Source organism: Indicator indicator, chromosome 14, assembly GCF_027791375.1.
Source record: "Indicator indicator isolate 239-I01 chromosome 14, UM_Iind_1.1, whole genome shotgun sequence".
Classification (NCBI taxonomy): Eukaryota; Metazoa; Chordata; class Aves; order Piciformes; family Indicatoridae; genus Indicator; species Indicator indicator.
In genome coordinates, this window is record NC_072023.1 from 12,170,704 (window position 1) to 12,186,112 (window position 15,409).

The window sequence follows — 15,409 nt, forward strand, 5'->3', positions numbered from 1 at the left end:
TCTTCTCAATGTGTGTGGTATCAAGAACCATTCCTGTATTTATCTGCATCAATGGCTTATAGAAGAGTATTATTACTCAGAGAGACACTCAACCGAGGAAAGCACAAAACCAGACTCCTTTTCTCCAAATATTATCTTACCTCTGCTGCTGAAGTGACACCTACCAAGAGACCACGTTTTAAATAAGTATAAATAACATTAATTAAAATTGGAGGAATGCAAGATCAATGAAATTCACCAGAACAGACTTAGCATTTTTTAAGCAGCTAGATCGTCACAATCCTGTTACCCTGTGAAGAGAGCTGTCCTTTCTTACAGTTGATTTAAATAATTTTGACTGTGCTGCTCGCAGCATCATTCAAAAAAAAAGGAAAATATTAATTTACAAAATAACCCATTCTCCACATTTATTATGACAAATAAAAATCTTAAATAAAACAGCCTTTCTCTCCCCTCTCTCTCCCCGCAACCCATCCCTCATTCCAATTTCAGGTAGCTTGGCACTGAGTAGTTGAACATTAAAAAATCAAGTTTGTAGACTTCGTACAGCTGCGTTTGGTGCTCGGAGCTGATGTTCTGGAAGAACTCTGTGGTCATTTCATCAGTAGTTCTCGTAGACTTTGCATAGGTGGGAAACTTCAGGTAGTTGCCTACTCCCGCCAGCTGGAGAATGTAATTTGAATCCTCTTCGAGCGTTTCGTATTTTCCTATGAGGTCGTAGTGGATGTGGCAAGGGTGGCAGAGAGAGTACACAGTCTGCCAGTGCTCGTTGAAGGGCTCTTCTCTCTGGGTGTGGGGGTCGATGAGATACGCCACGAACTCTTCAAATTTCACGTCGTCGCCTTTACGCAGAGCTTCCTGGGTTGCGTTCTTCCTCTGTCGCCTCACGATTTTGGTGCCGTATCGTTTGTGGAAGGAAGTGTTGTACTTCTGGGTGAACTTGTTCCTGTAGGCTGACACCAGTCTCTCAAAAGGCTCGCGAACAAAGAGGAACTTCATGTAGTTTTTCAAGCGGTGGTTGATCTCTGGAATGCTGTACTGGTTGAGGGTCTTCAAGTTTGAAGACACATGGGCTTCATTGGCTGGGATTTCCATTGGGTCGCTGTACTTGCCTCTTCCCGTCAAAACCATCATGACTCGCTTCCAGTTTGTGCAGGCCACTTTGGGAACGTAGCAATAGATCATTTCGTGATCTTCATCCACAACCAGGTGTTTGAGATCGTTGGGCGTCAGCACGCGGCGCTTCCGGCTAGAGACGCTGTTCGCTCGGCATGTGTCTGTCACCTGGTCTCGTCTAATCTGATGCAGAATTGCTGTGTTGGATAACTGCAAAGAAAGCACAGACACCACTGTAAGGCAGGAGGCTGGCAACTCTTACTGCTTCCTTGCTTATTATACAAAGTAGGTTACTGCCTGTATAGAAAAGTTCATTCTGTGGCTTGGAAATATTGTTCCTGTCCTAGAAGATAAACTCTTTTTGGAGTCCCTGTCCATGGCAGGGGGGTTGGAACTAGATGATCCTTGAGGTCCCTTCCAACCCTAACAATTCTATGATTCTTTTGTCTCAGTCTTCTTGACATGTACTGCTTAAATGCTGTTGATAAAGTGTCCGAGGCTTTGCTTTGAAGCCAACACAAAGGAGCACAAGCACTGACACAGGCTGGTGGCAGGTGTATTCACAGAACCCTCACCCTGACGTGTGGTCACTGCTTAATCCTGAAAAACAAATCTCTGTCTCCACTGTGCAGTTCATCCCACAGCTACAGCAGAGCTGGACCCTGCCTGACCTTTTGCTGCTGAGATGGGTAAGACAACACCAGAGTTGGATAATTTGTCAGAATGAAGACAGGTTGTGCTCTTGGTGCTGATGTCTTTTATCCTAGACAATTTAACCATCAAAGCTATGACCTTGTCAGAAGAAACAAAGTCCATGGAGATTCCCACTACTTCCTAAGGGAAATACTCAGTTGTGATTTCTTGAGGAGCAGGGAGAATATTAACTATGCATTTCCCTCTCTGCTAAAGCCATATTGACAGAGAAGGAAAGAGTGTGTGGCCTTCTAACACATAGCACTACTTTCACCCATAGCAGTTCATTGTTTTTTTAACAGTGCCCTAACTTTCTAGTACTGCTTTGGAGAGGTTGTAATCTCTCCTAGGGTGGATCCACATGGCAGTTGTGCAGTTGCTACCAGCCACCTCCAGCCCAGCTTGCGTCCAGCAACAACAGTGAGAGCTGCTGCCAAGGCAGGTAATGAGCTCCTTTGGGAAACAGGGAATATTAGCTCAAGTAAAGGACTATGCCAACACAGGACTCCTGTGTTTGGTTATTCAGAGCCATCTGAGATGTCTCTGCATGGCAGTGCTGGGCAGTGCTGTGCAGCCCTGCCCTCACTACTACAAATGACTTTTTACATATTCTGAATAAATTGCATCAAAGCAATAGGGGGAAGGGTTTGGTAGTGTTATTTACATTTACTTAACATTGCTTGTTGTGAATTTCAAAGAGCCTTATGCTCAATAATTAGTTTGGCATCAAACCCAAGTATTAAGGCAAGTATTGACCTATAGTTCTGGCTATAGGGGTCTTTCCCTTCACCAATATAATACCTTTGGCAAATGATTTTGCACCAACTTGGGGGTTCCTGCATTAATGAGTCAAATCTGTTTTCAATACCAGTAGTTAGCCACGATTAATATAAAAAAAAAAAATTTCAAACAAGATCCAAATGCAACTAAAGGCAAAACCCAAACCAAATCCAAGATGGGACCAAGCCAGTTATAGGACTTCTGAGCTTCGGAGGGAAAGGAAATAGGAACTGTATTGTTACAGGAAACCCTAAGAGTCCAGGTTTCACCTGCCCCAGGGGCAGCAAAAGCTCCTGCAGAGACTCTCCCTCTCTCCAAGCTGCAGTGGGTTGCAGAGAATGTTCTCGTGGGATGGGCAACACCAAGAAGCTGGTGCTGTCAAACCTGGACAGGAAGATTTTTTTTTTCTTCAGCACAGTATTTGTGTGCCAAGCCTGGGACCTCTGTACTTTGTACAGTGCCACCCACCACTTCTCTGAATTTCTTGGTATTTTCCTCATCTCATCTCTTTAGCCCTTTTGTTCAGTAAAATGTCATCTACTAGTTAAAACACCCAATAGCTCAGTGCAGCTTCTTTAGACAGCTTGGCTCGTCTTTTGGGCATGTGTGGTATCCCCCTGGATACCTCCTAGGTGTGCTTCAAGGACAGTTTTGTGTTATAGAGAGAGATGAGAAGCCAGATGTGAAATGTGCTTCATGTTTCCTAGGAAAATTGGCTGGCAGGGAATTTTCAAAATAAGATGTTAGAAAGCAGTTGTCAAGGACCACACAGATTTTTGAAGAAAATGACCTTTTATGCTAAAAAAAAAAAAAAAAAATCCCTATTTCAGTCTATGCTGCCTTAGAGAGAAACAGAGCTATAATGGTTAGTTGCCTGTCAATAATTTTCAAAGAACTAAACAAAATACATGCAAACATACAAATACTCCACTGCAGACAGATAAAATGCTGAAATCTCTTCTGCAGATTTTCATTGTATGTTCAAACAGCACAGTACTGCTGTATGCCTTTAGGTTTAGAGTTTAAAAACCATGAGAAATGCTGAATATCTTGCTACATTACAATATGTTAATGCACTGTATTTGGTTTTCTGGTGCTGTTCTTGGGATAAACACAGATTTAAGTGGATGAGATTCTACAGTCTGTATTAGATAGAAGGTCAGATCTGATAATCTAATGGTTGCTTCAGACCCTAATCTGCATATGAATCTTTGTAGAGCTGTGCTTTGCTCCTGATTTCATTCCTACATCAATAGGCTAACACTTCTTCCCCATACATTAACATTAATGAGATTTCCAGACATTCAGAGTAAGGGCTAGAGATGCAGCCTTACTATTTGCAATTGCAAATGAGATTGCACTACATTAAATTCACTTAAAAGATGATACTTGTGCATTTTGAAGTGGTACTTGTCTCCCACTCTGTTTAACATGGGGAAAATGGCACACAGGTTTGGTCAGATGCATTTACTAAGTATACACCAACACCCCAGGACCAGCTCTGCATGTGCTCTGTCCTTTCTGGTGGCACACAGAATGCATATGAAATACCAATGGAAGACTAAAAGAGTATTGACCTATTCTCATAGCAACGGCTTGATGGATGAAGGATCCTGTAGGAAATACACAATCTGCTTCCTTTTTTAACTTTGCCTATAAACTTCAGCTTATTTAAAACCAACAAAATAAAGAGGCCACTTTTGTGACTGTCCTAGAACAATGCCAGTTATAGCAGAACCTATTTTCTTCTGCAACTAACACACTCAGTGCACCCTGGAGGAGTTGTTCTACCTGCCTTCACCAAATAAGCAGAAGAGTCCTCCTGGCTTTCCTTGAGGTTTAATGGTAAGAGCCTTCTTGTTGAACGGGTGGGTGACATGCAAGCCATACTGACACTGGAGAGCCTTTACAAAGCTCCTGCAGAACCACTAAACTCTTGTAAGCTGCAAACCACAGAGGACATGTTCCATGGCTCCCAGATCTGACAGCACCGTGTGAGGTAACCATAACAGAATCACAGAATTGTCAGGGTTGGAAAGGACCCCAAGGACCATCTAGTTCCAACCCCCTTGCCATGGGAAAAGACACCCTCCGCTAGAACACTTTTCAATTTGATGTTCTGAAATTGTGTATCAGTGTTGGGTTATCCAATGCTAATAGGGTTCCTCCTCATTTTAAGTTATGGGCAAGGTTTTGAGACACATAATAATTTCACTCCTGAAGCTAGTGAGGGAAAAGAATAAGATTACATGAGACTGGAGCTGTATTAATTTAAACTAGAGGTCCACTTGGCCAGTGAAAATGTGCCCACAACTAACAAGGAAAACACCCTGCAGATTTAAGCAGCCAGAGAGAGAGAAGATCCAAAGGACAGACACCTTTAAACACATGGGTGTCAATGGTAAGTCAATTAGGACCACAGGCTGTCTTCCCCCAGAGTTGTTATAAACGTGGCTGCAGTAGAGTTGTGAGAGTGCAGCTGCTGCCTGGACAATGTTTGCAGCATCTATAGTCGTTTCCAGAGGTCATCACTGATCCCTCAGTTCAAGAAGGCGCAATAAGTAATGGACTAAATCCATCTTACTTTAGCAGAAGGCACTTTAAGCAAGTGTGCAGGCTACCCTGAGAGCAATGTGAGGATGGTGATAAAGCCAATGCTCAGGTCTGCCCTCTGACAGTTCAGCTTGGACTTCAGCTGGGCATTAAAGGTTTTGGGAAGACATCTGATAAAAGCACCTATTCTTCCCCAAAAGTACTGACAACACCAAAGCTGCATTTGATCTTTTTTTTTTCTCCTGTGGAAGTCATAAAGGGAGACAGAGAAGAAGGGCATGTCAAGATCAAAGTTCTTCCTTTTCTGGTGCAGCAATCAAGTTGAACGGGGAGGGAACATGAGCAGCAGGAGACTCGTAAGCTCAGTGACATTTAAGAGAATAAGATCCCAGAAGCTTCTCATCTCTGTCACTCCCAAACTAACACTGAGGGAGGAAAGCCAAGTCTGACACACTCTGCTCATGTGGATATCTTCTGTACAGTAGGGTGGGAGAGGAGGTGGGGGCTTGAGAGCAGTACACCAGAAAATATACTGATCAGCAGTATGTATGCTGACCTACTGCCAGTCATCAACCTACAGCAGCCAAAGGTTATTCAAGGTAAACCACAGTAATGAAATGGGAGGTATTTTCTTCTGGTTACTTAGGCACAGCAGGGTAAAATAATCTTTGAGGGCCTTTCCAAGCTTGATGGTCAAGCAGCAAGCTCAGATTTAAACCAGGGCATTTTAAATTAATGTTTTATTTCTGAATGTAGCAGTCTACTGCTAACCAGGAGCAAAGATCAATCCAGTTCACAGGTACCTGCACTGAAAGCACTTTTTTAATAGGATGGAAATAGCTGAGTGTCACTCAAGAAACCCATGAATTAAGCTTTGTCTCACTATAAAAAAATCAGTGTGCAAAGTATCCCCCAGACTTATAAAGCAGAGTTGTATTTATTTCTGTTGCACTGCCTGCAGCTGCTGCTAGGTCTGCACATTACTGTAAGCAGGCTGACAACCAGCCTCTGCTGGGAGCGCTAACACCACATTTGGGCATGGCAGACTACAGGGCAAAGCTACCCAGATTAGAGTGGAATAAGCAGGACAAACATTGTGAATGGGATTTGCAGTCCCATGCCCTGTTAAAATGATTTTTCTCTTCAGTTTTGCCTCAAAGAAGACTTTCTATCTGCCTTTAGTTCTTCAATTGCACTTGTGTTCAGAGGTTTGGTTACTTCCCTGTGTTATAACTATGAAGGCTGCTGTGATGTTCCCTTTATCTGTGGTCCAAGCAGCTATCAATCAATCAGCTACATCTCTGCTGAACACCCAGTTGGATCTATTTGGTAGCACTGTTAAGGTTAGCATAAACCAGCCCTCATCTCCACCAAATTCTTCTTCCTGGTGTTTGTTTAGAAGGTCTGTGCAGTAGGCTCACAACCCACTGAAAGCAAGGTCTTAAAGTGAAAAGTGTCAGACTGACTAACTATAGGTGGCACTAACGGTCCTAGTTGTGTGACATTGAGAAAGACTAGGATTTCACTTGACTAAAATCTCTCAGGTATTATCAGCTTTCCTCCCCCCAGCCCATCAACCACATCACCCAAGTTCTAGGATGTGTTTTTTATTCGACATATAAAATGTTTCTCAGTATTACTTGTATTTCCCCAAATGCTTAAAGGGTTTTCTTTGAGCACAAGATTACATACAAGCATGTTTCCAAGCCTGTTTTCACATAAAAAGTGCAGCTAAGATTCTTGCAACCCTGATGCAATAGCTCTGATGTTATAAACATATCTGAGACTGTTCTAATACTTGGCTTTTACTATTTGTATCTGGCACTACCCTATTTGATGTATGCATAGACTATACACCAAATTACAGTTTGTTCAGCATTAGACAAGAAAGGGGAACTAGCAACTTTTCATATTTGATAGTCCAAGCATGAGCATTTCTCAAATAACCACAAATAATTATTACTCTTTGCAGATTTCTACAGATGACAGTCACACAATTATAGTTATTACCAAAACTAAAAGAACAACTGCATCTTAGATAGAGGGATTGTGTTATGTTTACTTGGACTGCTGTTGTTTTTATAAGTGACAGCTTTGCAACGTTTCGTACTTTGAGTTATTTCACATTTCTTGACTTTGTCAAAAATCTCCAGCACTTATAAATGAGAACCCCATAAAACCTCAGTTATTACTAGTTCAAAGCCCAATAAGGTAGATGAGAAACCACATCATGTGTACTGGAGGTGGAAATGCTTAACATCTTCCCTGACAACTTGCAGACAGACAAATTGGAATACAAATTTGCTATGAAAATGTCTCAACAGAGTGTCCAGATAATAGAAGACAATAAAACCAATATTAACTTAGGAGGTTTTTTACTAAGTGAGAAAATTCTAGAGGCAAATTATATCCTCTAAAGGAAACTCTTGAAATATTACAAAGCTGCTCTCTTTTCTCCATTTCATGCACTGAACTTGCTCTACAGAAAAGATAAGACCCAATATGTGGTTTCTTTCAGTTCTCTGTGTTGCAACCTGAGAAACCCAAACCATTTTCAGTTCCCACTCTACAGGATGCACCAGGGCCAACAAGCAGGACTGAAGCTGTTCAGAGTAAGCCTGAACACAGAAGGTGCTAGCATTGTATTGTCAAAAACCCTAAAGTGCTTCACATATTCCTTCCTTTTTCTTATGCACATCCTCAACTTTGTCCATGTGCATGAATGTAAAAGGGAAGGGTGAAAAAATTCAGCAGTTGCATTGCCTTGTAGTCAGAGGCAGTAGTTATCCAAGTAACAACACATCCCAAACCCTTATCAGCATTCACTCTTCTTTGTGCAGGTACATGATTTGAGTGCTAAAAAAGAAACAACACTAAACTAATCACAGAGCAGACACACATGTGGCCACAGATGCTAAAGCTTTTCTGGAAAATCTTCACAACTAGGTCATTAAGCATTGGCCTTTATGTCTTGGAGAGAAAGCAAAGTAACACAGTGAGTGTAAATGGTGCAAAAATCACGTTGTAAAATGACACCAGCTGTGTTAAAGCCAGCTTTTTAATCAACCTAAGACTGTCACACAGTAAGACATGGATTCAGGAAAAAAAAAAAGAGCAAACCTCCTTTTAAATGACACCTTCTGTACACTCCCAAACTCCTTTGGAAGCCTGTCCATTCCCATTCTCCCTACTAGAAACTATTTGGTGTCAGGACGCATGCAATATGTAGGGTTTGGTGCTAGAAAGATGAATGTATACATCATGTAAAAAGTATTTTCTGAACAAGGTGATGGAAACTTTGGAAGTCTCCAGGAAGACCAGCCAGAAAGACCTATGGCCTGGCCACAGAGGGGCTGAAGGACATGCTGCCATATGTGCTACTGTTCTGAAGCTCTGCAGGAATCTTAGACAAGGCAGGCAAAATCAAAGTGACTGAGTTTAAATGCAATAGACACAATAGGTAAGAAATCATCAGGAAGGCTGGAAGGGTCTGGAGGTGGGAATAATTAAAGCAAAAATCTCCATGTCAGTGGGTTTCTTGTGATTTAACTTCTAGAAGACAAATTTGGAGCCTCGTGTTGTGTGTACAAAGAGTACTTTGCATTGTCCATCCAGCAGCTGATGCTGGCTGTCAGAAGGGAGGGGGAGAAGGAGAATTTGGCAGATAGCCTATTCCCCCCCCCCCAAGCAAAATAAAAGGTGGATGAAACCCCAGGCTGGGACTTCAGCTGCTGCAGTGGTGTGAGGGTGAGGGAGCAGCACTGCCTTCCCACAGCAGAAGCTCTGCTGCCAGGAGCCTGACCGCCGTGCAATGTCGCTTTGACAGAAAAGGATGGGGGGTGATGAATTTGTCCGCTCCTGGCTCGTTCTTTAAGTGTAGCCATAAATCACTGCTTGTATTAAAAAGCTGAAAGGTCTGGCTATGCTATGAATTTCATTTTAAAATGAAAACTTTCTGGCCTTTCCCCTCCAACACATGCACAGAGATACACACATGAGAGCTGGAGCAGAGCTCACACTCTCTGGACCTGTGCAGGCAAGCTGCTACACACAGGGACATAACCACAGTCTTTCTAATAATTCTTGGACCCCAGGCATGTATGTTTCACCTCTATGCTACAATCACTGGCCACTCAAAGCTGCCACAAGTAGCCTTTAGGAGCCTCTACCTTCAATGGACTTAGTTACTCTAACGGGGGATTGACAGCAGCAAGGAGTGAGTTTGCACTCATACTGGTAGGAGATGGGGAGTAGGGACCTGGTGGTAGGACACAACAATATACCACATTTGAAAGTACAAGAGATTGCACTCAGCCTTCTTGGCTGAGGGGGAGCTGATTGCATCTGGCCTCACCTGGGAAAGTCCCTTCCTGAGGATAGCTTCTGCTGGCTGCAGTTGCTTGGGAAAGGGCTGCGCTTGCAGAACTGCCTCCAAGTCACCAGAGGCTGTAGATAGGGTGAAAGGGACTGTTTAGCTCAGGATGCAGAGATGAACTATGAACTGGGACAACCCAAGCCTAGGGACAAGCATAGGGAAACTTGAAGCCAAGGGAGTGACCTGTAGCTGCTGTAGTCTGCTATTACATCTCTACTGTGGGAGCTGTAGATGTGGTTTGCAAGGAGAGGCTTGAGAACTGGTTAGGAAAAGGCATGCTGTGGACATCTGCAAATGGTGCACCAGGAGGAGCACTGGGCTGGGGATGCAGGGAGTCAGTCAGGGTGGAGCTGGGAGTAGCCCTTAAAAAACAGAATAAGAAACTGCATTTTAACTGGCATCTAGGAGACAATGGAAAAACTGACATTTATTTCTCTGTTGCAAGAAGTTGTGCTAGTATGGGTGAGATAAACTGGGTGGAGGGGGAAAACAGGACAAAATAGATACGTAAATACAAAAACACATAAGAAATTCCACAAGGAGGAAAGGAATAACCTTCTGTCTGGACTCAGTGTGGTTAGGACAAGTAGTAATATAGCTAAACAAGAGACTCAGTTCAGATATAGGAAAAATCACAACAGAAAGCATAAAACATGTTTGTGCTGAAACAAGCTGAGAAATCCCCAGCAAAAGGAATCTCCACCTGCCTGAGAAGGTGTCAGAGGGACATAAATGATCCTACCATGTGGGCAGGTGTCTCCTTATGTGTCCTTCAGGGTTCAGGAGCCTGAGATAGTGACTTCTGGAATCTAAGCTCACTGTTGCAAACCTAGGTATTTTACATGCTTCAGGAACAAGGCTTTCAGCAAATGCTACAGAGCCACACAGGTGGTGAGGCCAGTTAGTGCTTTGAACAAAATTTTGCTCAGAAAAAGGCAAAAAAATCAAACTGTGGTGTGGGCACAGAGCAGGCAGGAGGCTCAGACACCACCATGACAAGACACTGTGAGAGACCCTGCAAAGGACACGGTGGAGGAGATGCAGAAGGCCTGAACTCCTGCAGCTGCCTGGGACACGTGTGCCCTGCACACACCAGCAGCTCTGACCTGGCAGCCCACCTTAATGGATTTCTCAGTAACTCAAATCATCCTCCTGTACCTCTGGGTTGCAGCTTAGGTGTCACACAGTCAAGCAGAAATAGGTATTTTCTTCTCTGCAGGCTATCTGCTATTTTAACTGAATACAATTTACTCAGTCCCATGCTAAATCAGGGTAATACATTTCCAATTTTTAACTCAGCATGCCACACACCAATATTGCTCCAAAGCTTTTGAAACCCAAATGGGGAAAGGAGAAGATAGTTGCTGCATAACTGGTTGTTTATGTGTAATTCATGGGCTTTAGCAATCTGCTGGAGGAGAGGGGAACCCTATAATCATGTGTTGAGTCTCTGTCCCCTGACACCCAGGGCAGGCATCTGTGTGGGATGCTGTGTGATGTCCCTTTCTAACATCTCCTCCCTCCCATACAGGAAGGATACAGACTCAGGACCCTCCCAAGAAATGCCATGGCTGTTTTTTTTAAGGAGAGGTGTTGGGAGTAGAAGTGATGATGCTTGACAGTGTATAACCCTGCTGAAAGCTCTCCCCCATGGGGCTCATTTGCTGCCTAACTGGACAGTGCAAAGACCCAGAGGCAGGAAATTATTTGAATGAATTAATCTGGACACACACTGGCAAATTACCAAAATACTTTGTATAATGCATTTTTTCTCCTCAACTAAACTATTACAAACTAAGACTAAATTTCTTTTACTTCTCCTTGGTGAGGTCACATTTTGCTCAGACTAAACAGTGCTGTTTCAAGTAACAACTTTTCCTGGCACATTTGTCCATGCTGCTCACTAACATTCACTGAAGGCAACTAACCAGGGCTGCTCATTCTCCACAGCCTTAATTACAGCTAACCCGAAACTTTTCACCTTTCTGCTGCTGTACAAAGAAGAATTAGATGACCCCCTGCTTGAAAAGACAAAAGGCCTTTTCAATCAAAATGTTGGCATCCATTTATAATCTTAATTACAACAGGCTTCACAGGAAACCTTCCTGCTGTGGAATGAAGTAGTACAGAAATAAGATTCTGAATTAACATGGAAAGCTATTTCATCAACAGCTTCCTAGGTCTGATTTCTGCTACCTTAAGATAAATACTAGTGACTCCAACTCTGAGGGATGCTCAGCACCAAACAAGCCAGCAGCAGTTGTTTTGTCCAACTCTAATGCTTTCAGGATTAGGCACAAAGATGACACAGAGAAGAGGACTGAAGATGTATCATGACACAGAAGAGGCATTAATTTGTTTTTTCAGTATTTTCCAATCTGTTGTTTTTTTTTTCTTTTTCTTTTTTTTTTTTAGCAACACACAGATGTTTCACTCTTTGTGCACTGAAAAAATCTCATTGCCAGTCAGTGACCACAAATGACTCCACCACAGGCTTCTCTGGGAGGCAAAGAGTATCTGCACAAGGCTTCCCTCTCTTTTGGCCACTGACACCTCTTCCCAAATGCCAGCATGTTCCATCCACTGTGCCAGGTCCACATAGATGATAACAGCCAATACTCTCTGGATCTGACCAGCAGGCCCTCACTGGAAACATCCTGTCTCCCTTGGTCCCTTTGAATTGCAGCTGAGGAGACTTCAGCATAGCAATAAAAGAAGAGAAAACACACTTAGGCAATCTTCTTTAAATCCCAACAAACCTAGAAGTCTTTGTCATATTTTTAAGCATCTGACTTGCCTCATTAAGCCTTCTTTTATGTTAGAGCATGAGGGCAACGTTAAATGTAACTTTCATCAGTGATTTAAGACAACTGGAAGGTACAATTATTACCGTGATGCCTTGTTAATTTTCCTCATCTCTACAGCTGTGTTTACTGTGGTTTCTAAGGGTTCTCTGTCTCATTAATAACTGAACCATTTAGGGGCTGCATACAAAATGTTAACTTACAATGGAAAAACAAATTCTTACTATTTCTTTAAATGGCAGCTATGTTTTCCGAATCTGTTTCCTCAGTTACAGCCTGAAAGAAATTGCACATAATCTCTTTTTCTTTTTCCTCCCCTCTTTTTAATGCTCATTCTTTTTTAAACTTCCCAAAGAAAATGAGCAGAAAAGGCCACTCCGAGTTTTTGCACTCAGGATCCTTTCACAGATGCTGAATGCACGCCAGCCTCCCATCAGTTCCCTCTCTCTCTGGTGAAAGGGCCAGCTCCCTCTTTGCTGCTCCCCTATCCTTGTCATCTGCCTTGTCCCACCTGCAGTTTGAGCATGCCAGCAAAGATCAGAAGAAAAAGGAGCTCCAAGACTGAGTTTTCAGCTACTTCTTGCTCTGCATGCAAAATCTCCCAAGTCCTTGCTGTCCCTGAGCTGACTGTAGTGCTAGGCAGGCAATTGTGGCATTTGTGAACACAGAGGGCACAGAAAGATTGGGAAGATGTCTCCTGTCCTTGAGTAGCAGGGCAAGATGAGCAGAGGTGCCAACCTGCAGCCCTCTGGCCCAGGGACACGGTGTGACAGGCAGGAGTGAGCTGAGGCATCTAGCTGTGTGGGTGACAGGAGCCAAGAGCGTGTGCTCGAGGCAAACGTGCCCCCTCCAGCACCATGGGGAACAGGAGGGCTCTGTGCTGCACACAGGGCCAGTACTGTTCTACCTCCCACAGGGTTCCCCACACAGCAGAGGAGTGGACTCTGCCTTAAGGCAGAAGCTCCCATGGGCAGCTTCTCCTTTGCATAGGTAATGGTAACACCCAACAGTTTACACCCAAGTGCTGCTTTTTGGTGTGAGTCTTGGAAGTGTGCTTATGCTCAGCTATCAATACCTCCAGATACCACTGGCTTCTGCTTGCCTTCCCCTGTTACTGTTCTCAGGGCTTTTTATAAGTTGCTTACTTTTCACTTTTCACAACATATAATGCTAGTAAGCTGGGCAGGAATACATACATCTTCCTATATACATACATATACATACAGACATCTCTGCTCAGGTCCCACCGGTGAGTACCCAGATGGCACACCCAGCTTATAGGGGTCACACACCAGGACACAAGGGTGCTTCCAGGCAATATGGAAGCACTGGGAGACATTCTCTGGTGTAGATAGGTGGAACAGAAAAAATTCAGTAACACAGTGAAGGGAAAGTCTGCACCACTTGCTTAGTAAGGTGGTCTGAGAAGCATCCCTGGTGCCCACAGCCAGTCAGCACCTGGGACTGCTGTCACATTTCTGATTATTTCAATCAAAACAGCAGAGGCACCTGATGGCTCCTGAGAAACAATGGGAGCTGATGCTGTTCTAGCTTCTTGAACAGAGGTTGTCTTTCTCAAGAGCTGCCAAGTGATGTGGATTTAGGAGCAGAGAAAAGTGACAAGTTCACCTAACTTAGGAAGAGCTGATACTCCTGACAGGAGGATTAAATCTAAACTACAGTTTCCAGCTAAAAGAGCTGTCATTTTAGATTCCCTATGCAATAACTTCCACCCACTGGATCCATGAATGAAGAGTTAATGGTTCCTACTCCAATCTGCAGCATTGCCTGCTGCAGTACCCATCTTGGCAGAGAGAGCTGCCAAGCACTATTGTGTCCTTCACCCCACGAGGGTGCTTCCATGGCACAAATGCCTCCCACAAGCATGCTGATAATTAACAGTGGATTTTGCTCTTTGAGTGCATCCTGCCTTTTATGAAATCCATCAGCACAGCTGACCCAGAGATTAACGATGGCATCCAACTGCTCTCAACCCTTTTAGTTTTGCATTTCAAATATAAAACTGATTTCATGAAAGTCTACTTATCCAACAAAGTCTGTTGTTTCTAAATCCCTTCCTGAGGTTAATACCAGCTGGAGTGAAGGTCTGTTTGCAAGGGCCACACATAAATTCTACACCCATTCCTGTAATCTGTGCCCATGTGTATCTTCCGCCTGCTGTGTATCCCAGGAAAAGCAGTACTGCTGCTTCCAGGAACAAACTAATTTCATTCAACTTCTGTCCTCCTAGGTGCTCTCTTCTTCCAGCTTTCCATCACCTCTGTTTATGCACATGTGAGTGCAAGTCCCCAGTTTTAGTCCCTCTCCCCAGTGCTCTTGAGAATCGGTCAAGGCCCCCAGTGCATCGTACTGACACCACTGTGTTCTCAGCCACCCAGGTTACTGCAATACAGGTTCTAAGGCAATCTCAGTTATTTTAAGGTTAGCCTAAATTCTTCATTCTTCCTGAACTTCTTTTTCACTTGTGCCTATCACTGCTCTTTCCTCACTCTCCTTGGCTGCTGTTTGTTTCACCCCTCCCACATCTCTTTGGCAAGCTGCATTCAATACCACTGGAGCTCAAGCTGAACTCAAACCCAGAGAGGGCTGGGAGCAGTGGAAGGAGATGCAAACATTTTCAAAGGAAGACATGAATGTTAAACAGAATGAGTAAAAGGCTGCTCCAAAACACACATAGTACTTGGGAGACTGAGATAGAGCAGCTACCATACATCACTAGTTTAAACCTGATGCAGAATATCTGCTTCTGTTTCATTTTTAAAGACTCATGTTCACTTGTCTGCAGCTCCAGAGAGAGAAGGACTCCTGAGCAGAGATAAACTGCAGGTTCGCTTACATCATTTCCAGGAGGAAAAAACACTTGCCAAGATTAGCTGAGAAAAAAATTGAACTGCTGAAGAGCCAGCTAGGCTATGCAGAGCTTACACATCAGCCTAATAATACTTTTTGCTCCCTCTTCACCCACCTCAATATTTGCAGACTGGATTGCAGGACTGGGCCCCTCTCCTCCTTCCCTCCCCAGTTAGCTTTGGGGATCAGTTGAGATCAGTGAATCTTAGGAGGTCAA

At 43.6% G+C, this 15,409-nt stretch overlaps 1 protein-coding gene across 2 annotated transcripts in view; it reads right to left on the reverse strand.

Annotated features, from left to right (window-relative positions):
• Window positions 1-477: 477 nt before the first annotated feature.
• Window positions 478-15,409, reverse strand: part of CHST11 (carbohydrate sulfotransferase 11) — a 161,423-nt gene continuing 146,491 nt past the window's right edge. For both annotated transcript variants that reach the window (XM_054386837.1, XM_054386836.1), the window contains exon 3: window positions 478-1,326. In XM_054386837.1, the coding sequence (XP_054242812.1) occupies window positions 478-1,326 (849 nt within the window). The remainder of the gene's footprint in view (window positions 1,327-15,409) is intronic.